This window comes from Agelaius phoeniceus, chromosome 12 (assembly GCF_051311805.1).
Source record: "Agelaius phoeniceus isolate bAgePho1 chromosome 12, bAgePho1.hap1, whole genome shotgun sequence".
Taxonomy (NCBI): domain Eukaryota; kingdom Metazoa; phylum Chordata; class Aves; order Passeriformes; family Icteridae; genus Agelaius; species Agelaius phoeniceus.
This window is the reverse complement of record NC_135276.1, coordinates 3,044,795-3,068,704: the sequence shown is the minus strand read 5'-3', so window position 1 is coordinate 3,068,704 and position 23,910 is coordinate 3,044,795. Positions and strand designations below refer to the sequence as shown.

General features: G+C 46.6%; 1 protein-coding gene across 2 annotated transcripts in view; it reads right to left on the bottom strand.

Moving 5' to 3' along the window:
- Positions 1 to 14,625: 14,625 nt before the first annotated feature.
- Positions 14,626 to 23,910, bottom strand: part of WTIP (WT1 interacting protein) — an 88,827-nt gene continuing 79,542 nt past the window's right edge. For both annotated transcript variants that reach the window (XM_054640977.2, XM_077185198.1), the window contains exons 7-8: positions 22,166 to 22,234; positions 14,626 to 18,722 (exon numbers count right to left, since the gene is read on the bottom strand). In XM_054640977.2, the coding sequence (XP_054496952.2) occupies positions 18,570 to 18,722; positions 22,166 to 22,234 (222 nt within the window). In that variant the 3' untranslated portion in view covers positions 14,626 to 18,569. The remainder of the gene's footprint in view (positions 18,723 to 22,165; positions 22,235 to 23,910) is intronic.

Sequence of the window (23,910 nt, the reverse complement as noted above, 5' to 3'; positions counted from 1 at the left end):
TGGGATGACATATATAAATGAAGATTTGAAAGGAATGTTACTCTTTGGGTTAGCACTGCTGTTTCTTATTTTTCAGTACATTGTAGACTTAATCATGAAACAGAATAACTAATAGACTGTCTGACTCTTAATTACAAGTGAAGAGCAGAGTTGAAGGAACTTTTGTGGGTTTGGCCAAAAGGAGCATTTGCCTTTAATGTTCACCATTAAAAATGACACTTCAGGGAATTTTTTCATTTTTGCTGGTTTGAGAAACAAGACAAGCTGAAAAAAAAGTCTCAAGAAAGTCAACAAAAAATAAAGTGACCATGGCTTAAATTCATATTTTTATATGGTACAGGAAAACTAACCTTCCAAAAGCCATTTTTAAAAAAAGATCTCTCCCATTCAAGGCCAAGCTGGATTCATTGTGGTTATACTTTATTATACAACCTTATCTAGGAAATTGAGATTTGGGGGGGTTTGGGAATGGGTTTCCATTGGAAGAAGTGTTCCACATGCATTGGAAAGCAGCCTGGCTGCTCTGGGGGAGCACTCACAGGTGGCTCTCCCTGCTACCCAGCTGGAGCAAGAGCACTGCTGCTGATACTTCCATTTAAACTCCCTGTGATCTGATATTCCTTTGATGTCCTTCTGATCCTTTCTCTTGAGGAACTGAATGAAGTGAAACCGTTGCTGTAAACACAGAAGACATTCAGTGATGTTCCAAAGAGCACATTTTTGGCAGCAGCAAGCTTTTCCACATAGCTGCCTGGGAATTTACAAATCTGTCACATCTGAATCCATTTTGTGAGCTTTCCTTGAGGCTGCACCTGCCTCCCAGAGACAGGGGGAAAGGGAGAGGCTGTAGATATGTTATCCATTTGCTGATGCTTCATTAGAGCTGAAAGGGAGCAGCCACGTGTTATGGTGTGGTTACAGCACCTTGGGTGGCAAAACCTCGTGTCTCTGGAGGGAGTGCTCAGTGGCTCCCTTCTGCTTTCTGTCCCCTTTTCCCCAGCCTAGAATACAGGCATGGGGGTTTTCTTCTGAGCCAAATGTAACTTTCCCTGAGTTATCCTTGCTGAGAAGAAAGGATAGACAAGTGTGGGAACCCAGCATATCCCTCTGGCTGTCCAGGACACCCAGGAACCCTGTCAGGGGCTCAGAGACCCTGGCACAGAGCCCAGAACACCTGTGGGTTTGATTATGACCCATGGAGCAAATTACCAACCTTAGATGAAGATCAGCAAACCACAACAGTTTAGGTAGAATAATAGTGAAGTTATCATGGGGTGGAAAAATGGATTTTAGGGTTTTTGGTATGGGGGTTCAGGAGGCAAGATGGAGGGATCTGGGTGTGTCCAGCCTTTCTCCTTCTTCTTCTTGGCCTCCATCTTCTGCTGTGCTGGTGGCACTCACAGATTGGTTTAGAGTAGAAGCTCAGTGTCTAACACAGGTGATGGGTATTGGGAAGGAATTGTAACCATTGTACAGGTAGTTTTTAATATAAAGACATAACCCTGCCCTGGGGCAGGCAGAGTGCCTGGAACTGTCCTGCTGGATGGGCCTGGCAGGGCAGGAGAAAGAATTTTATAGATAAGGAACAATAAACAGCCTTGAGACCCAGAAATGAAGAGCTCCCAGTCATTCTTCAAGCACTGGAGCTAAAAAGAGACTTTGAACAATCTCGGGGTCGCAGCGACCCGAAAGACCCCGAGAGTGGAGTAGTGGGGACCGAGGCACGGCTGGGAGAAGGATTCTGTATTTTATTTATCCCGCCCGGAGCTGCTGCTGGATCAAGAGGGCAGCAGCGAGTCACGATCGTGCAGGACCGGGCTGCAGGTGACACCGCAGACACCTCTGGAGAGCCTGGAGGGAGAATTGTGCTCATTCACGTTCATCAAGTGCATATTTGCTGCTCACATGTGGGTCACAGTAACTCTTAACTGCAAAATTATCCAAGTGTTTGTCTATACAACATGAAAGCTATTTTATTATTAGGATTTGATAGATTGTCTGTTGTCCTGTTAGATTCTGGTATGGAAAGTGAATTTAAAGCTTCCTAGTGTACTTTCAAAGGGGATGGAATATTGCTGCAGCTCTGGAAATGAATGGAAGTTCTTTTAAGAACAAGGCAGACTCCTTGGTTTGCTCCTGTCCTTTCTGTCTGCAGGACAGTTTCACTCCTGACACTCCCTGGGTGATGTGACTGTCACAGGAAGCTGCAGCTCATTTGGTTTTAATGTTCCTCCAGCCCCAGTACAACCAGTTTGATGAGAGCAGCCACTCACTGGTGGAACTGAATGCTCTGAAATGGCAGAGGGGATCAAAAGGCTCATTTCCTGGTAACAGCTTTTGGTCAGCCAGAAAAACAAAACCAGTCTGGTGGAGTCAGGGTGCAGATTTTTGGATGCAGATGCTTTATAGCCCCTTTGGCTTCAGTCAGACCTACCAGAGAGGTGCAGATCTGTGAGGAATCAACTCATGCTCTTATCTTTTCCTCAGTTGTGGGAGGGATCTCCTTAGCCACTGCATCCCTGTGGACTTTATTAAAAAACCACAGGGACATAGGTATTTACATGGCTACAAACACAAATGTATTCTCTAAAACATAAATGCTTTCTAATTCTTTTTGAAGGCATCATTTCAAGGCTGGTAATGACTTAAAGGTAGAGCATCTACTATTTTTTACTAATTCTAATACCTGTTTTTAAACACCTGTTTCTAGTGGGATTAGAATAGAGAAAGCCCAGAAAGACTTTAAGGGAAGTCCTGAACAGTTCCAAATGTAATTTATGATGGAGCCTTATAGAGACTAATGTTGCTTTACAGATACAGAAGGCATCTGTACAAATGCAAGGCATTTCTTCACTAACAAAGAATAGTTATTTGCAAATAACTGTTGGGTTTTATTTATATGCTTTTTCATGGCATGAACATTTTGCTAAAATAGTTTGAGGCAGCCTAAAGCTTTACCACAAGTATTTGTGACACTCTGTACAGCGCAATCTATCTCCACAGTAATGCACAACAAAACACTTTGTTCCTTCTCCTGCTTGTTCCTGCTCATTCCTGTGCAAATCTCCTGATAAAAGCCTGTGTTTATCTGGGAAGGTACCAATATATATCTCTTTCACACCTAGCTAAATAATTTTTCACATGGCAGCTTTAAAATCCTCTGGGCTTATCAGTGGAAAAAATGTTGGAAACAGAGATTTAATACTTAAATTAGTTCTATCAGCACTCTTTTTTTTTTTTTTTTTTTTTTTTTTTTGGTTGGCTGGGGCTTGTTCTCACAGAACTTCAGGCTGGATTATTTGTGTTAAACTTCCTGACTGAATTCCGAGCAAGTCATCTTTCCCCACAACGCTGACCTTTAGTACGAGGCCAGTATAATTTTAATTTATTTCAAGTTTCCCTTATAAGCAAGAGAACAAGAAACCATATCTCTCTAGGACCCAGTTAGCTGGCTGTGTGGCAGAATATTTTCAAATTCTAAGGGGAAAGCCCCCCAATAAAGTTTGATATTCCAATGGCATTCAAATGGCATGCATCCAGAGTGGGGATCTTCCAGTCAACTAGTCTAGAAGCTATGGAAAGACACAGGCTTCAGGGAAATGTTTAACTAACCAGCCTGATTTTGATCAGGGTTATGCCCTGGAGGCATTGCAGGGCATATTGCAGATTTCTGCTGGCTGCTCCTGGCCATGGTGGGGCAGGCATGGTGACAGGGGCTGCAGTTTGCTCCATATACAGGGGCCAGTGCTGCCCCAGTCTCCTGCTGGCACGAGCATCTGTTTCCCCATGCTGTGAACAGGACCCAGGTAATGGATCTGGCTCAATGCAAACCCTTTTCCCCTGTCTTTCTTTTTCTTTTTGCTGGAAGAGTTTCAACTCAGATTAGCTCCCTGATCTGTTCCAGTGCACAGCTGCCTGTGCCACCTCACCTGAGCAGGTGAATGTGGGGGCAAGTGACTTGGAAGGAGCATGCTGTGCTTTCATTTTATAGCCATGATTAGATATCAGGACAGGGAGTCTCAGTCCTATCATGGCAGGGAATTGCTGTGAAATTAGATGGTTTTGTCTGAAGAAAATCTTGGTAGTTCCCTGAAGAGAGCAACGTGTTTGGTAAGACAGAGTTGGGAGGGCCAGCAGTGGGGTGGCAGCTTGGGCACCCTTGAAAAGAAGCAGATCTGCTTATTACTGAGCCTAACCCAGAGTGCTGAGGAGATGTGCCACAGATAGCAGAAGCCACAGTTGTGTCATCTGTGGGATGCCTTTCCCTGTCTTTATTGGGATAAAAGCTGTTTCCTGTGGGCAGCTCATCAGTTTTGTTCTCAGACTTGCTGCTGTCCATAGCTGGAAGTGCATCATGACTTTTGCAGAGACTTGGCTTTTGTTCCTCCTTGCTGGACACTTGGTCTCCACTGCACTTGTGGGACTGCAGAGGACAGTCCCAGATGTGGGGAAGTGATTTTTTTCCAGCACTAGGTGGCTGTATGGCATTCTGCAGTGTCCTGTACACAAGGATTTCAAAAGTTGGGAAGTGGGCGATTCTCAAATGGAAAGGCTTCTGTGTTTTCACGCCTCCACCTCAGTATCATCTTTTTGAAAGTTAAGAAATCAAGGAGTGAAGGCATTTTCATTATGTAAGCTTGTCCCTGGCTGCAGACACTCTTATCTGTGTGGAGCTGGGGTAGACATGCAGCCCACCACAGGGGCTGGTGAAGGGCTGTGACTGCTGCAGCATTGCTGCTCTTTGCTTAGGGGACATGAACACATAAGGGAGAGCCTGCCTGTGTAATTCTGCTCCAGAGCTCTCCAAATGCTCCTGCTGCTTGGAGGCCACACAGGGACATGAGGATGGTCAGGAGAGGGGTGTCCACTCTGCCAGGGGCACAGGGCAGGGGTCTGTCCCTGACTCCTGGTGATCCTCAAGTGTCCTGTGGGGTGGGCTGGGGACTTGCACCAAGCTTTGCTCGTGGACCAAGAGCTTTGAGAGGATTAAGTTGTCCCAAGACCTGGCTGTGTCCCCAGGCTGTGACTTTGCCAAGGCCAACAGGAGCTGTGCTCAGCTGCTGTTTTTCATGAAACCCAGCCCTGAGAAGCAATTTGTCTCCAAATTAAAGACAGGCAGGTGTTTTCCTTTGGCACCGTCTTCTCTCCTTGCTCTTTGCCATACTCTGGTGTCAGAACATTTCCCTGCCCATGCCCTTCCCGTCTCATTAGCAAAGAACAAGAACTAGGTTTTGGCTTAAACATGAATATAAAACCCCAGTGTAGTGGTTTGTGGAATCCTGCATACATAAAGGCTGATGCAGCAGGGGTTTGACAATGCTCAGTGGTGCCTCTGGGTATTTCTTCACAGTGAACAGCAGTGAAAAACCTTTCACAACTGGAATCCTTTATGTGTTTGAGCTTCACCTTCTGAATATTTTATTGTGATTGAAGCTACTGTAATTTTCTTCTTTTCCAGAGCTCTCTGGGGTGAAATTTGTGCAACTCCACACCAACAAATGTGATGATACAGAACATTTATTTTGCATTTCCATGGTGGCACATCCAGTGTGATGATACATATATTTAAGGAAAGAGGCCTAGAGACATCCAATGAATTAGCAGGTCTGCTGAAATTATTTATTAAGCCACTAAGTCCAGGGCCACAGTAATACATGAGGTCTCCATTGTGCTGGGTACTGTATGTGGGTAGCAAAAGGCTGGTTTAGGCCCCCAGATGTTTTTTGTAACTCTGCTGAAATTCTTAAATGATGTCACTTTGCAGCCTTGTTTCATGCTTGTTTTCTCTGAATGGTTTTGAATGAAGATCCCCAGGACATAAGAGTAATGTGCAGGAGTATTTGTCCCCAGGATTTTGCACAGTTGATCAGACGTGAAAAGGAGACGCTGCAGTGACTCATCTGACCCTGCAGACCCAGCAGTGCCGGCACTGGGCTCTGCTAAGGTCCCCAGCACAGGAATGCAAAGCATTCCAGAAGCTTTCCTCAACAATTCCAGATAGCAGCCAGCAATTTTCTCACCAATGTTACATAAAATGGACAGGGAAAGCAAAAGGCTAATTGAGTAAATTATTGCAAACTGCCTATGGAATCTCTTTAATTTATACCTAGCAATGTAAACCCACTGCAGGAGTGGTACTGCTAAGGATGGCTGTGATAGATTTTTTTTTCATTTTACATTTTCCATTTTTAATAAGGGCAGCTTTCAGTACTAGATAGAAAAATTCTTCATATAGCAGAACTGCTATTACATTAGGTCAAGATTTTGGCAATACTGAAAGATTTACTGGTGATTACTTTTAAACTTGTAGAGTTGCAAGACTGTCTTTCTTGTAATTAAAACCAGGGTTTTTTCTCTCAAATTCACTGTCCAAATTTAAGTGGGATAGGTAGACACAGGTTGTAGCCATAGCATGTTACCATCTCAAACTGGCAACATTCATTTAACCATAGCAGCAGATGAAGGTATTAGGGAGGGATTTAAAGGAGGATAATGAGGTAAAAAACGTTGCAGTTCCTTCTAAATGCCAATCCTCTGTAATCAGGAAGGGCCTTTTGGGAGCAGGCAGTGGCAGGGGGCACCCTGGAAGCTGAGCTGGGCCAGCACTGCTCACAGGGTGCTGGGGGCTGCCAGCTCCTGCCAGGAGCACCAGCCAGCCCTGGAGCAGGGCAGGGCAGGACAGAACCGCCGTGCTGCCTTGTCCAGCCAAGCACTCACACACTCACACACATCTAACTGATGCCTTGGGATATCCTTAGTGAAGAAGCAGCTGGGCTGGAGTCTGGGGTTTTGTTCCAGGGGTTTTTTATTAGTTGGTTTCTTTTTTTTTGTTTGTTTGTTGTTGTTGTTTTGTTGTTTGTTTGTTTGTTGTTTGTTTGTTTTTTGGTGTTTTTTTCTTTGTTGGGTTTTTTGAAGGTTTTTTGGGTTTTTTTTTGGAGGGGGGGAGGAAGTCCGTTTGTTTCAGTGTCTAATTTTATATTGGAAGCAAATTCCCCTGTTTGCCCTCTGAAGGCAGCAGCTGAGCCTGATGTGTCTCAGGGGGGGCAGCAGTGCTGGCCGGAAGTGGCTGCCAGGGCTGCTCTGGGATTTGTTTTCTTTTGATTATGGGAAAAGTAACCCGAGATATTTCTGTGCATACAGAGCATTCTTCATGACTGACAAATCTGTTGTCAAGTAGGCGCAAGGGGGAGGTGCCATCTTGAAAGACGACACAAATATGTTCGAATCAGCCTTAAAAACCCAAACAAACTTATTTTTAGTGACTTCCAGAAACTTCTACTATCAAAAAATGGAAAAAAAAAAAAAGAAATGAGATAGCTACCCAGATAAACCTGGCCTTGCTGGGGGGGGGGGGCGCTCAGCAGAGGTCACTGCAGTTCACAGCATGGGGACACTCATGGTGTCCCAGATAACCATGGCTGAATCTCCTCAGACAGGAACTCACAGAGCTCTGAGGGTCCCTCACACACTCCATGGTCCCTCACACACTCCATGGTGTCCCAGATAACCATGGCTGATCTCCTCAGACAGGAACCCACAGAGTTCTGAGGGTTCCTCACACAGCCTGGTCCCTCACACAGTCCATGGTGTCCCAGATAACCATGGCTGATCTCCTCAGGCAGGAACCCACAGATCTCTGCAGGTCCCTCACACAGCATGGGGACACTCAGGGTGTCCCAGATAACCATGGCTGATCTCCTCAGGCCGGAGCCCACAGAGCTCTGAGGGTCCCTCACACACTCCATGGTGTCCCAGATAACCATGGCTGATCTCCTCAGGCCGGAACCCACAGAGTTCTGAGGGTCCCTCACACAGCCTGGTCCCTCACACACTCCATGGTGTCCCAGATAACCATGGCTGATCTCCTCAGGCAGGAGCCCACAGAGCTCTGAGGGTTCCTCACGCATCCTCGAGGGCTCCCTGAGTTCTTGTGCTGGTCCTCAGCTCCCAGGCACTTTAGCAGAGGAGGAGAGGAGCTGGAGGTGCTGTTCTTGCCTCTCCAGTGCTCACTTTGGTAGCTGGCTCTGCTGGGCACACCAGGAAGCACTGGGGAAGACGCAGGATGCTCCTCAAGGGGATCTGCTCTGAAACAACTTTGCTATTTCTGCTGGAAAAGCCTCTGGTGACGTTTCCATGTCCTTCAAAGTTGGTGCACTTGGCACCATGCAGGAGGCTGAGCAGTGACCAGCTGAGCCCAGCAATGACCACCTCAGTCCAGCCCCAGGCTGGGTCACCTCTGGCTCTCCCACCTTTTGTCCACCTTTAGTTCTATTTGCTGCAGCTTTTTTCTTCCACCCAAGACCCAAACACAGCAAACCCAAGGAGGGCTCATCTTGCTGTGCTTGCAGAGCTGTGCTTTGTTGGGGGAGGCTGTGGGGCAGCATCCTGAACCCCCACAGCAGCCCCACAGTCTGGTCCCCATCTCTGGCCATGGCCTGGCCCCAGGCTGTGCCCTGCCATGGCCACAGTGGGCATTGCCTCTGCTGCCTGTGCTTGGGTGTGGATCTGCAGCTCAGACAGGGAGAATTTCCTCCTGGAAAACAAGAAATCTGGTACACTTCAGCTGGAGAGGGAGTGAGGAGTAACTACTGTCACACACAGTGAGAGGAAATGTAAGTGGTGTTATCATCTGCCCCCGAGGAGTAATTTGGGAAACATGTAAAATGCTCTGTAACCCTTTGTCTGTGGATCTGATGTGACCAGCTTCCCTCTAAAAGGAGAATTTTGCACACAGGAGCCCTTCAGCCCACTTACACCTCCACATGTGGGATCTTTAGTTGTATATATTGAGTACAGTATTTGCAGTGAGTTCAATATTTGGGATTGGGGCTCTTTTGAGGTGGGAGGCACTGTAAGGACCAACAAAACCTCTGCTCTCTTCACAAGCAGATACAAGGGACAACATGCAGTGATGAAAACTGCAGAGAATGTGGACAAAGAACACAGAGACTGCTCATGCACCACCTCAAGAGAGCTCTGCTGTTCCTCACAGCCAGGGGCAGCTGGCACAGCACACCCAGCCATGTCTGTCCTGTTCCACACAGGAGAACTGCTGAGCACTGCTGAGCACTGCAGCAGCCTCCCTGCACTGCTGCTCTCTCTGGGCTGCACCTTCACACACAAGGCTGCAGTTGAGGATCCAGCTCAAGGAAAACACCAGCCTGTGGTTCCCCCTCCTTTGTCCTCCCTGACTGGGCCTGCTGAGCCTGCAAGCAAATTCCTGCTGCAGGAGATCCTTGGACCCAAGTGCCAATAAAGCCATAAAACTTTTGGGAAAGGTGATATGGAAACTACTGACTGCAGTGCAGTAGCTACCTAACTTCACTCTATCTTTTGGCTCATCAGCAAAGGAAAATATTTCACCTCTGAAGATATCATGATTAATGCAGGGGAAAAAAACATCAGCTACATTTTACCCTGAAATACATCATTTTTTATCAAAGCATTGTCTGGTGGCTGCCAGAGCCTTTGGTTTAGCAGGGTTTTTTCTGTATGCTGCAGAATGAAATGGGAATCACAGAATTTTAGGGGTTGGAATAGACCTTAAAGATCATCCAGTCCCAGCCCCCCTGCCATGTGCAGGGACACATCCCACTACATCAGGTTGCTCAAGGCCTTATCCAAGAAACATTAAAAGAAAACTTTGTCTTGCTCCACCTTCCTTTTTTTCTGATTGTTTGAATTACACATTCTTTAAGGACTTCTGCTCCTTTTCAGGGGCATTCATGGATTCTTCCATACAGATATTTTTGTTAATTTTTCCCCATGCTGATGTGGCTTCTGGAAAATGATGAGCCAGTTATATATTAACTGTCAGTACATTTACTAATTTTAAAAATAGGGTTTTCTGGCTTTAAAAAAGAAGTTTTTACCTAGAGATTTGAAAATTTACTGTGGGTAGGTGAGCAGCTAGCAGCTGATTGCAAGGAGAGTAAGTAATTTTAAAAAAAGGTTACAAATATTTTCTTTTAAATAGAGAATGAAATAGCCAAGCAAAGGCAGATCTAGATACAGTTGCATGTCTGTCACTTTTACCATTAACTACAGTGTATTGGGGTGATAAAAGAACCACAAGACAAAGAAACTGCAGCTGTAACATTTATGGGTGAGGAATGTAGGTAGCAAATGAATCATTCTACAAGATAAGATGTCACTAGAAGCAGTAGAATGTGCCTAAAGTGGCCATAATGTTTGTTGGACCAAGACTGGCCATTTTTACAGAAGGACTCCTGTGTGACAGTGACACTGTGCTGAGAGCTTCAGCCTTGTGCCCAGCCAGCTGCTTCCTCTCCCTTGCTGGGAAATGCCCTGAGAAGGAATGGACAGTAAATGGTGCAGAAAGCTGTGATGCTTTTTTCCCCTATTCCCTTTCTGACATAGGAAGAGGTGAGAAAAAGGATGAGCTCCTAGGTGAGCCCAGGCAGAGCCATGTGTGCAGGGGCGTCACCACCATCCTTCTGGGAGTCAGGCAGCAGTGCCTGGTGCAGGACACCAGCCCCTTCTCTTGCCTCTTACCAAAACCTTTCCCTCTGCAGATTTCCAGCCCCTCTGCCCCAGATGTTGCTGTGCAGGGGGTGGTTGTGACCCAAGGACAGGACCCAGCATTTTCCCTTGTTGGCCCTCACACCGAAGGCCTCAGCCCATCCATCAGCCTGTCCTGATCTTTCCTGAAGAAGCTCTGTGAAAAAAAATAAAATTGGGATCCATGTCCACTGCTACAGGTAAGTGCAGTTAAACATGTGGCTTGCAGGTACTGCAGATAACTCTTGTTTTCCTCTGCTTGGCACTGCACCCTGCCACACAGGCCACTTTCATCTTCTGCCCTACTCTCTTGTGTATCCATCCATAATGCATGAGCTTTGAGAACTTCTGGTCAAGACAGCGAGGTGAGACCAGAGCCCCCCAACACCTGACCCTCCAGAGCAGAATTCATCACTGCTTCTTTTCCCTCTGATATGCTTGTTGCATGTGACTCACAAAGTCTTCAGCTGCAAAGCTGAGATGGCACAAGGCACAGCTTGATGCAGGGATTTCCTGTCGTGTCCCAATGCCCCCAGCACTGGCAGGCAGCAGGACCCAGCAGAGTGCCAGGGCCAGCAGTGCCAGCCCTGCTGTCACCGTGTGGCAGCTGTGGTGTCACTGTTCCCTTCCCAGGGCAGCCACTGAGGGTGTCTCTGGCTTTCATTTGCCTTGTAATTAACTGATCATTTGGCTTTAACATTCCTGCAATAGTTTCAATGTGCCAAAGATTTAATGAACATGGGGTTTTTTGGATAGTCCACTTAACTGCCTGAATTGCTGTGACTAACCAAAGCAGACCTTGTTCTCCAAGGCAATGGCTTCCCAGACATGTACACACAAATGAGGGGGGTTGAGGATTTCTTTTTTCAGCTGTGATGCAAGCCTTTAAGAATTTGCTCTTAAATGTGTTGCTGGATAGGTACTTTATCACTTCTGGAAAACCAGATCTCCTCATGGTTTCTCCCTTTTTGTACAGTTTTCAGCTTGTCCTTCTCCTGTGCTCTTTGTGTGAGCACAGTGATTTATGCTGTCTAATGCTGTGTATTGTCTTCAGATGGGACAGAAAGTGACAGCACAGGGCAGTGCAGGTACTGCAGACAGGAGATTGCTCTTAAACAACACAGGAACTTGGGTTTGCTGTCTCAAAGTGTAAGGAGATGGAATTGTATCAAGCTCTATGATAGGATCTCAAATTTTGAACGGGAAGAAATATTTTTTTGTCTTCTGGAGTTTTATCAGAAGTTACAGTGAAACCCATAGCTTTTAAAATACATAAATCATCTGCTGATGAGCCCAGTAATGGTGGCTGAGGAGTGACCTGCAATTTATTCCAGAAACCAATGCCCTCTATTTAGAGAGTGACATTTTCATGTCCAGCTTAGACACCTAGTGAAGACTGATGTCTCCTTCTCCATGTCTGGTAGCTCTTGTTCACTATTTCCAGATGTTCCTTAGTAGTTCCTCCTTCAAATTTTCTTATCTGCAAGCTGCCCCAAGCATGAGGCTGGTTGCACCAACTGGGATCACAGTTTTAGCAAATTCAGCTAAACCCAATGATGGCATCAGGTTGGGTGGGAGCGTTGACCTGCTGGAGTAGAAGGCTGTGCTGAGGGATCAGGACAGGCTGATGGATGGGCTGAGGCCTTCAGTGTGAGGGGCAACAAGGGAAAATGCTGGGTCCTGTCCTTGGGTCACAACCACCCCCTGCACAGCAACAGCTGGGGCAGAGGGGCTGGAAATCTGCCGAGGGAAAGGCTTTGGGGGTGCTGGTGACAGTGGCTGAACATGAGCCCAGGAGTGCCCAGGTGGGCTTCAGCACCAGGGCAGGGATTGTCACCTTGTCCTTGGTGCTGCTGAGGTCACACCCGGAATGCTGTGCTCAGCTATGGGACCCCAGCTACAGGAAAGACCTGGAGGGGAAGGGAACAGAGCTGGGCAAGGGGCTGGAGCACCAGGAGAGGCTGAGGGAGCTGGAGAAAAGGAGGCTCAGGGGGACCTTGTGGCTCTGCACAACTCCTGCCAGGAGGGCACAGCCGGGGACTGTTGGGCTCTGCTCCCAGGGAACAGGGACAGGACAAGAGGAAATAACTTCAAGTTGTGCTAGATGTGGTTTAGGTAGGATAACAGGGAAAATGTCTTCACAGAACAGGTTGTCAAGCATTGGCATAACTATCCCTGGGTGGATAGAAAAGATGTGTGGATGTGGCATTTGGGGACATGGCTTAGTAGTGGCCTTGGCTGTGCTGTGTTAATGGTTGGACTCAATGATCTTAGAGGTCTTTGCCAACCTAAACAATTCTGTATTTGTGTACACACACATATTTGGCTCTGTGTGTGTATGTTGATGGTGAGGTGTTGCATCAAATGATATATTTATTTATTTAGTTAGTTATTTAGTTATTTATTGTCCATCCTCATTTATTCTATGAACTGTGGGGACTGAAGACAGCCTCACCAGCCCAGTTCACACATTCCTAACAGTTTCCATGTCTCTGGCTCAGTCCTGGGATGACCTGGCAACATCCTGGTTCTGTGCAGTAGCTGCAAGGTGAGGGCTGCAGCCCTGGGGGTGGCTGGTGAGAACAGGGCTGGCCAAGCTCTCCCAAATCATCTGCACGCCAGGTTTAGCAACCTTGGGGTTCAAGAGTGCCAGAACACACAGGCTGTGGCTGACTGCCATGCCAGGGACCCAGCAGAGTGCCAGGGACCCAGCACTGCAGCCTTTGGTGGTGCTCCCCAGGAGCCAGGGCCTGACTCACACCCACCCTGCCATGAACCAGTGTTCATTTCTCCAGTCTGTGCTTTCTGCTCAGAGGCCCACATGGAACAGTTGAGGTTTTTAAGTACTCTGTTCTTTTCAGTCAGTTGGTTATGAGTTGGTGTAAATTCCTGCTGCATTAAGATGTCCTCAATTTTTATTAAGTACATTTGTGTCACCCATGTTGTAAGGCCCTCCTAAAATGCTTTGAGTTGGCCAGTCTTTGTGCCTTTTTTTTTCCTTCAAGGAGGGCATGGATTGCTCATTTTGAATGAATTTTTGAAAATAATGAGTGAGAAAATAGCATGTATGTGAAGGCCCTGCAGAAGTATGGTACATCTGTTTCAAAGCACCAAAGTGCAGACTGTCCCTAAAACAATTGTGGCATCTGTAACTCTTTCCATTCTGACTGTGCAGAAGAAAATTTGCCAAAATAGCCGTTGTGGGAAAACCTCCAGGAAGTTTCTTTTCCAGCTGTGAAGTCATTTGTGCTTGGCCAAGCCAGGGTGGCAGAGCTGCAGAGGCCCCTCTGATGGGAGGGTGGCTGCACACCCCAAGAGCAGCTTGTGAGTGTTTGATGTGTGCCCCTCAGTGCAGGGAAGAACATTCACCAGGGCAGCCTGCCCAGCCTGATGGAAAGGAAGGACACTGATGGAAAGGAAGGACACTGACCATGAGGAAACAAGGAAGGAGCTCTGCTGTCCTCTCCCCTGGCCAGCTGGAGACAAGGCACCTCCTGCCCAATGGACACAGCTGCTCCTGCAGGACACGGCCTGGGCAAGGTAAAGGTGACCAGGCTCCCATCTGTGCCATGAAACTGGAGACAGGAACGTGGCAAAAAGCTTCAGAAGGGCAAAACAGACAAACATGCATCTCTTTGATCCTATCAGAGCTCTGGCCACAGTTTCTGGATTACTGTGACTTAGCAAGAATATAGAGAAAATTCCCCAAACCGAGATCCAAGTGCTTCGAGCTAAGTTCATAGCCCAGGCAAATATTTCTCTTGTGGAACACTCCAAAAAATAATGAGAGTTTTGAAAAGGAAGTGTTCCTCAATACTGACTGTCCGACATGTGAACTAGCCAGACTGGTTAAAGCTTAATTAAAAAGTGCCAGAGTGACTAAATTCTTTTCTAAGTGCAGCTGCAGAACGTTAGCTGTGGGCACATTTTAGACCTTAATTAGTAACACTTGCACTAGAGGACCAAAATCTTTCATGAATGCAGCTGAAATCAATTAATATCAGTTAGGCATTTCTGCAGGCATACAAGGGTTCCTGAAAATTGTTTTAATGCCCACCTAGATGAAATAAAATACTTACATGCAACAGACTACAAAGCCAGAGATAACTACAAAATGTCTTTATTGAAAAAAGCAGATTATAGCATCTAAGGTTAAATGAAACTTCTGACTTTAATATTAAATAACTTAAGATGATAGCAAGTAGCTTCTTCTTTAGATAAATAAATCTACATTTCCCAATTTTTTCTTCAACAATCAAGGGAATCAAACACTGAAACACAAAACCACAAGTAACTCTAAAGACTAAAAGACAGAAGCACATTGAAAGGTTTTACAAAGATATATATATACAAAAATAGTTAACTAATGTATATTTTCAGCATGTAAACTAGTTACATGATATACAAACTGGGAATTCATATATTTCCTACAAAATAAAAATCAACGTTGGTCCAAGTTCTTGGAAGAAAACTATATTCTTTTAAAGAAAATGAAAATATTTCTCAAATGAAAACTTAATTTAAGTCAAATTATATACTCTAGTTACGGCATTAGTTACAGGATGAATCACAAACTTTTAAACTTTTCTTGAAACACAAGAAAGCAGCTTTTGTTTCCTTTAGAGCTTTGGTTTACTTTACTACTATGGAATTTCTGGTCTTAAAGAGTTCCTCTAACCATGTTTTCCTTTTGAAGCTCCACCTTACAAAATATATACACACACGTGCACACAAGTAAAAGGAAAAGGAAAGAAACCCCAACAAACTCTCTGTGTAAGCTCCATTCTCTGAGTGCATTCTTTTGTTTTCAAAGGATGATTTTGGTCCTTTCTTTGGAAGTCGCCCTCGGGTGGGAGGGACCCTGCAGCAGCTCCTGTGGAGGGGCTGGGGAGGATTCCCCTCCCAGGTGGGAGGGGCAGCCCTGATGCAAATGAGAGCAGGTTGTTATTGATGTGACTTTATGGAAATATTCTGACAGTACAGTAACTGCTTCTGAAGAACAACTGCACTGTAAAACGGACTTAGGAAGTTTTCATCTGTGTTGAACTGAGTTAATGTAAGAATATTCTGTAAGAAAATCATTAAAATGAGAGTTCTCATTTACATTATTCCCCAGGCAGGAGGTAAAATGTGCAGAAACTGTCACTAGCACTAAAGAGTACAGCACATCATTATTTTAGGTTTGATTTTATTTTTCTCTTTGATTTGAAAAAAAAAAAACCCAACCAAACCTGGCAAATCTCACTCAAGCCCCAGTTTTTATAGTAAATGCTGGAAAAGCAAAGCTGCACTTTGTAATACAGTAATGGAATGCATCTGTCTATAGAAAATACTAGAACAACAGCTGCTGCTTTCTGGTTTTAAACAAATTGCTTATTCTATATTGACATATTACCTTTCAGAATTTTTACCATGGTGACACTTAACAGATCAGAACTGCACAGAACTACAAGAGACTGAAAAATCAGCATGTCAAATGAAATGAAATATTATTCTGTTCTACAGGATGATCATTTTGAACAAAACATGAAGAAATGGTCTGGCATGTACATGTTTGAAAGTGTGCTGGCCCTTAGAAAGTATGCTGGAAACTTAAACTGATGCCCTGATGGAGGCCAAGTGTTCAGGAAGGTGCTGGCAGAGGATGGGCTGAATGCCAGGGTAAGTCAGCTCCAGCTCTGCCCACTGTCAGTGTGAAGGTTTTGCTTCTCTACTGGTAGAGAAAAGCATTTTTCCAGTTCAGCAAGTAACTGTTATTTGTTCCCAGGAACATACCCAAACCTCCTCTATGTATTTTAATGATTTCTTAATCTGGGCAAAGACTGCATGTGAAGACATGCAAGTGAAAATGCCTCAAAGCTAAATGTGGTCCACAGCACCCTCCTGCAATGGAAAATGCACTCCATTGCAGCTGATGCTAAAAGTTTATCCTGAAGCTCTGGCACCTTCCATGTTTGTAGTAACCTGAAGGAATTGACCTGGTCATACAATGCAGTTTGAGACATTTTTTCCCCTTTCTCCAGCATTTGCTGGCACGTGTAATTCCACTTCCTCCTGAGGCTGGGCTGCTGACTATGGACACAGAGGGAGTGTCTGCAAATGCAGAAGTGCAGGTGCACCCCTGGCCTCTCATCTGCAGGCCAGGCCTCTTGGGCCACAGTGCAGAAATGGGGCACTGACTGCACTCAAGTTGCTTCAAATCCTGGCATTCACATTAAACATGTTAATTACAAACTGATACATATTAACTACAAAATTACTTTGCCCAGGAGTCTTCAGTAGGACAGGTTAATCTAGGCCAATGGAAGTCTGGCAGAAGTTCAGAAAGCATCCTTTTTGTTCCTTACTAACAGAAAAAATAGTTCTCAGGAATTTTTCCTGTTCCCCTTCCCCCACCTTTCCTCATAAGGAAATTCCAGACTATCAAAAAGTTCTGTTAAGGGAGTTAATTATTCCACTTAGGAATTAGTGGCCATTGGATGCTCTTTGTGCTTTTCAAGAGCACCACAAATGGCTTTCAAAAAGTCAATGGAGCATAAGAAACTAAACTGCAATGGTGTTGCCAAATAAGTCACTCCATCAGTCTGCATGCTGGATTGAACACGGGACCGTTTCCGAACGATCGGGCGGATTCTGCCGTGCTGGAACTGGCATGGAAATGGCCCAATTCACACATGCCAAGAATCCACTCTGGTATTTCTACTTCCTCTGGGGCTGAAGAATTTTATTTTATTGTAACTTTGAATGCAGTTAAAGACAGCAATGATAAATTGCAGCTTCAGGAAGGCTGGGTCAATTCTCGTGAGAATGCAAGGAATTTTTTTGACATACAGATGTGTGATTTGCATGTAAAACATCAGCACATGGTAAAAACAAACCATAAAAAAAGATTCATCTAACTTCCTATATGGAAGACATATATTTCTCCCCAGAGGTCTGAGGGTACTGTAAAAGCTTATGCAAAACATGAAAGTGTGTACAGTCTATGTACAGCTAACACTTGTTGTAAACACTGATGTTTCATGGTCTGACTCTCTCAATTACTATTCCTGCCATACTGCACTTTGCTTTCCAATGAAGACAGTCACCATAATCAGTTGAAAAGTAATCTTGAAAAGAACACAAAGCTGAAAAGGTAATACCAAACCACTGTGCCTCTCTTTAATAATGTCTCAACATACAATCATGAAGCAGTTGGTAACAAATGAAGTCTTGGATAAAACAAGCAGTATAAAGACAAGTGTACCTTTGCAGAGAACCCTACTGAACAAAAAACAGGTTTGAAAGACGAATTCTTTACTAAGTGCCAAATGGTCCAGTTGATAGGAATGCATTTTGAAGCCATGGCTACACAGCCAGCAATTACAGAGGGCTGCAACTGCTGACCCTGCACGTGCCAATCTTTTGGATACAATCCTCTGTACTGTGGGTTTTTCATCAGAGGCTTGCCACATTTCTTGAACAAGCCAAATAATTAATCTTTGGATGACTGTGGGACCCTGTAGCATGGAGAGCTGGCCTGACACTTCTTCACAGAACACCCTGCTTTAACCTTGCTGAAAACTGCCCTGGCTAAAACACCTGCTTGCTGCCTATTCCCTGCTTCTGGAATCTAAGTATTCTCTAAGACCAGAATTCAACAAAACTAGCTAAAATGCTAGCATTTATCTTATCATGCTTGCTGCAATATGATAAGGTGCTAACTTTTGGAAAGTAATTCGACACTCCTTACTCGGGTGAAATCTCCACTGAAGGAAGAGAGCAGGGAGTGCAGAACAGCCCTTTGTACCATTGTTTTTAGCAATGCTGCCATTTACAGTTACAGTTTAGTGGTGAATTATTTGTTCAAGTAGACGGTGTCTCAGTGAAAATGTTTAGATAAAAGAATGCATATGTACAAGATCAGAAAAGGACCCCTCACCTCTGATTCAAAAAATAAATAGCTGGTTTAGATGGTTATTACTGGAACCTCATCTTGAAAGGAACACGAAAGTAATCTTTAGATTTTTGTCTTCTTTCCAGCGGCTTTTTGATCGTGGAAATGTCTTTCAGAGTTCTGTGACATGCATGGGGTAGCTGGGAGGTGGATGTGATGGCAGTTTGATATTAAGGCGCCTGATGTGACAGCTGTGGCAGAGCAAGTGGCCCTCTAGGGGGTAACAACGATGGCCTTCCTCATCATTGAGCTGCAAGCCACAGTCCTGGAAGGAAGAGAGACATCCCAGCTCAGTGAGTGACTCAGGCAGGCCTCTCCCAGCCCTGCTGCCCTGTCCTGCAGGGCCCCAGAGCTCCCCCACCTCCAAGGCCAGCAGCCCCCAGAGCTCCTGGGATCTGCACCCTGACCACTGACATCACTGGGATCCAACAGGACAGGCTGCAGCAGTGCCCAGCCTTTTTCACCCCTCTTTCCCATTCTGCTCTCTTCTCCATCTAATAAATGGTGATGCAAACCAAAAGCCTAAAAGCAGGCCAGGGGCTGACCCTGCCAAATACAACTGGAAGAGGCTTGAACAGAGGAGGAGCTGATTCTGCAGCAAGGCAGCCAGCCAGATGGGGGGAGCATAAGCAGAGAATGAGAGGGGAGGGCAAAAGGGGGGAGAGGTGACACAGCTTACTTCTGGAGCAGGTCTATACTTTCTCTAATTTGCAATTAAAAGAACTTTAAGACTTTAAGGCCAGTGGCCCACCCTTAGTGGAAATGCTGGTACCTCTGGGACTGACACATAACTCCAGACAGAGACAGAGATAAACAGAAGCATCTATCAGTGATCCTGCCTGCTGACCCTTATGTACACTGCAACAGAGACCACTCTGATTTCCATCACTGTAATTCTGAGGGCATTTGGAAATCACTGAAGTTTGGTACTCAGGTTTAATGTTTCAAGTATGTTAAATACTTAGAAATGATTACAGTGATCAGTTCTGAGAAACCAGAGATTCTGAGTATTTATCTGTGTGTTTAATAGAAAGAAATAAAAAAGCCAAACAGAACAAACTGGGTATATAGGTGGTTTTAGTACTGAAAACAAATGCTAAACTTTTAACTGAATAGAGAGTACAATTTTTCAGTTTTCACAGCTCAAGTTTAAATCCTCAAATTTTACAAGACTGAAATAAGACTGAAAATGGGTTTTAAAGTAAGCTTTAAAACTGGAGTGTTAGTTTAGAGAGGTCTTAATCTAAGTATCTGCCAAGGTAATTTTCTGTGTGTTGTTACATATTATATAATGATTTTATAGCAATTTATACAAGATTTAAAATTAGAATTTACCAATTTCAGATGCCCTACAGATGTGCCAAGTGTTTCTATCTTCTTCCCTCTCCAAACCTGAATTCCCTTTCTGCAGGAAGCCTGCCTTGTCAGAGGGTTCCAGTTTCAGAATGGGGCTCCAGTGATCTGCAAAAGGGCTTGAACTCCTCCACAGAAGTCAAGTGGTTGCACGAGAAAGAGATGACACAGAAAAGCTGCAAATTTCCAACCTGAGCACTGACTGTGCGTGGCACCAGCTGAGGGTGACACCAGCAGCTGGTGAGGAGTGGCTGTCCAAGTCATGCTAAAATCTTCACATGCCTCCCTTGTGTACCTCAAAATCCTGCAGTCACTTTTCCAGCAGCATTTGGGGACAGCAGTGTGCAGAGAGCCTCATGTGAGAGCATCAGGCAGTAACCCACCCCTGCTAACTCCTGATTTCTGTACATAAATGCACTCTGCCTTTCTGGGCAGATGTGGAGGCAGCTTGATGGGGAGGCAAAATGGGGAAATGAATAATGAAACAGAAGGGAAAATAAACCCCCAGTGGGACATTCCAGCATAAAGTCAATAGCCTGAGAGCAGGGGAGGGAGCTGTCATCTTAGGTGAAGCCTGCACAAAGCAATAGCTGGGAAAAGGAGGAGGGAAGTTCAGCTCTCCAAAATACTGTGATTTCCTGTGCCAATTTCTCTTTAAAAATTAATAGAAATGGATGGAGTATCAGGTGTCTGTTGAAAGGAGATAGCTGAGTGGATGGGGCCTTCCTTACATTTAGGAACACAACATTTCAAGATGCTCTGAATTTTGTTATTTTCTCTCTCAGTCAGAAGATTCTTTGTAAAACCTTCATGCAACAGTGCCTGAAGGCAGCACTGTTATATTTCTGCCCCTGGTGCTAACAGGGAAGATCTGTGTGGATATTTGTGTGCTGTGTCAGACTGCCAAACCTACAGCAAAAGGGAAGTTTTTGGCTGATCCCAGCTTAGTGAGTTTGTTTCCCTTCTCATGTTCCTGCCTGTGGGATAAGGATGAACTCAGGTCTCCTCTCTGAAGCAAGAGCGCTAATTCCACAACTTGATCCATGGTAATAAATGTTTAAATGTTCTGCACAATAAGAAACTACTCCCAAAAAAGTGACAGAAAGTCAATAATATCCTGGTCAATTTTTCCAGTAAAGAATCAATGTTCATTCAGCATGGAGAAACCAGATCCCCTAGAAAGGCCTTCCAGTGAGACTCCTTCCCTGCACGGCCAATGTAAATCCAAATCTCCCCAGATCAGAGCCCTACAGACTGTACAGATGAGGAAAAAGACAACTAGCACCTACTCTTTGCTCACTCCCCATCCAGAAATACTGAGAAAATTCAACCCAACAAACCAAGCCCAGCTTTGAAGCTCATATACTGGGGAAAAACCCTCCAAAACTAATTTGGTACTGGTGATGGCAGCACCACTTCCAGCCCAGGCAGCATTCACCTGTTTGTCTTCCTCAGGAGCTGTGGGGCAGAGCCCTGCCTGCCCAGGGGGGCAAGAGGCAGGGAGTGCAGCCCAGGGGGTGAGTCAGGGTCCCCTGAGGCTGGGCAGGTCCCCCAGGACAGAGCAGGTCCCCCTCAGGGCAGAGCAGGTTCCCCTCAGGGCAGAGCAGGGCCCCAGAGCAGAGCAGGTCCCCCTCAGGGCAGAGCAGGGCCCCAGAGCAGAGCAGGTCCCCCAGGGCAGAGCAGGTTCCCCAGGGCAGAGCAGGGCCCCAAGGGCAGAGCAGGTCCCCAAGGGCAGAGCAGGTCCCCAAGGGCAGAGCAGGTTCCCCAGAGCAGAGCAGGGCCCCCTCAGGGCAGAGCAGGGCCCCAGAGCAGAGCAGTAACCCCAGAGCAGAGCAGTAACCCCAGAGCAGAGCAGGTTCCCCTCAGGGCAGAGCAGGTTCCCCAGGACAGAGCAGGGCCCCAGGGCAGAGCAGGGCCCAAGGGCAGAGCAGGGCCCAAGGGCAGAGCAGGTCCCCAAGGGCAGAGCAGGGCCCAAGGGCAGAGCAGGGCCCAAGGGCAGAGCAGGTCCCCAAGGGCAGAGCAGGTCCCCAAGGGCAGAGCAGGGCCCAAGGGCAGAGCAGGGCCCAAGGGCAGAGCAGGTCCCCAGGGCAGAGCAGGGCCCCAAGGGCAGAGCAGGTTCCCCAGGGCAGAGCAGTAACCCCAGAGCAGAGCAGGTTCCCCAGGACAGAGCAGGTTCCCCAGGACAGAGCAGGTCCCCAAGGGCAGAGCAGGGCCCCAGGGCAGAGCAGGTCCCCCTCAGGGCAGAGCAGGGCCCCAAGGGCAGAGCAGGTTCCCCAGGGCAGAGCAGGGCCCCCTCAGGGCAGAGCAGGTCCCCCCCCAGAGCAGGCCCTGCTGCAGGCCAGGCCTGGCACTCACCTCACAGTGGTAGCACTCCACATGGTAGTCCTTGTCCATGGACACCACCCGGATGGTCTCCTCGGAGCCCTGGGGAGCACAGAGAAAGTGACAGTGGTGTCTCAGGACACAGTGCCAGTGGTGACTCAGGACACAGTGCCAGCGGTGTCTCAGGACACAGTGCCAGTCGTGTCTCAGGACACAGTGCCAGTGGTGACTCAGGACACAGTGACAGTGCTATCTCAGGAGACAGTGCCAGTGGTGTCTCAGGACACAGTGCCAGTGGTGTCTCAGGACACAGTGACAGTGGTGTCTCAGGACACAGTGCCAGTGGTGTCTCAGGAGAAAGTGACAGTGGTATCTCAGGATACAGTGCCAGCAGTGTCTCAGGACACAGTGACAGCACTATCTCAGGACACAGTGACAGTGGTGACTCAGGACACAGTGACAGTGGTGTCTCAGGACACGGTGCCAGTGGTGTCTGAGGACACAGTGCCAGTGGTGTCTCAGGAGAAAGTGACAGTGGTATCTCAGGATACAGTGCCAGCAGTGTCTCAGGACACAGTGACAGCACTATCTCAGGACACAGTGACAGCGGTGTCTCAGGACACAGTGACAGTGGTGTCTCAGGACACAGTGCCAGTGGTGTCTCAGGACACAGTGCCAGTGGTGACTCAGGACACAGTGCCAGTGGTGTCTCAGGACACAGTGACAGCGGTGTCTCAGAAGTGTTTTTCAGTCTCCATGCAGTGCCCAGCTGGTCTGGGAGCTGTGTCCCTGGGGGAATCCCCTCTGCCCCCACACAGCAGAGCTCTGTGGCCACTGAAAGCCTTGGCCCTGGCCACGGCCCTGCACCACTCCTCAGCTGTGCACCAGCAGTCTGGGTCTCTGGCACATCTAAACTGCACAGGTCATTTGGGAAGTGTAGCCAAAGCCTCATGCTCAAGGAACAAATCAGTCTTGAAATCACTTATTCTTCCAAGGGCGCCCAGGATCTGAACAAATCACCAGTCCAAAACCTGCTCATTGGGTAACTTTCCCTTCTATACATCCTGCTCTGATTTCCAGAACTTGTGTTCCTCTCCAACCATCTGCTGCACAGCCCTTTTGCACATGCACGTGTCACTGTGTGTCCCCACAGGGACTGACATACCAGTCTGGCAGGCAATTACCTGCACAGGCCAAACCTCAGCAGAGTTGTGCAATCCTGGCTGAGCCCCAGGCCTGCAGAGCAGCCCATACCCTTCTGTAACCTCACAGGCTCTTTTCCTGATCCACTCTGAAGACAGAGCTCATTAAATTGGTTGCCTTGCATTGTTTCCAGTTCCAGGTGTGGTTAGAGCACCAGATATGATGTGGACTGTGTCTGAGAGAAGCTGTGGGCAAGTCAGCACCTGCACTGCCAGACTTGAACTAACCCAGGAAATCTCCCAGGGTAAGAACATGGAGTGTGTCCTGCTAGTCAGGTGAGTCAGCACTATGACTGCCTTTTAATTCTTTTTCTTTCTTTCTTGAAAAGAAAAAAGAATCCTTTTTTAAGACCCAATTTCAGTGACATTTACACAAAGGTTTTCTCCTCACAACCCATGAGACAGCAGTTCAGCCTTTATGAGGTTTTTTGGGGTTTGGTTACTTGGCCAATTAACAGAAATACTAATGACAAATGAGACTAATGTGCAGAGTGATGGAGGTGGGCATGTGAGAGGCTCTAGCATCAGGCTTCACTGGGGCACAGCAGCTCACAGGAGGGAAGCTCTGGTGCTGTA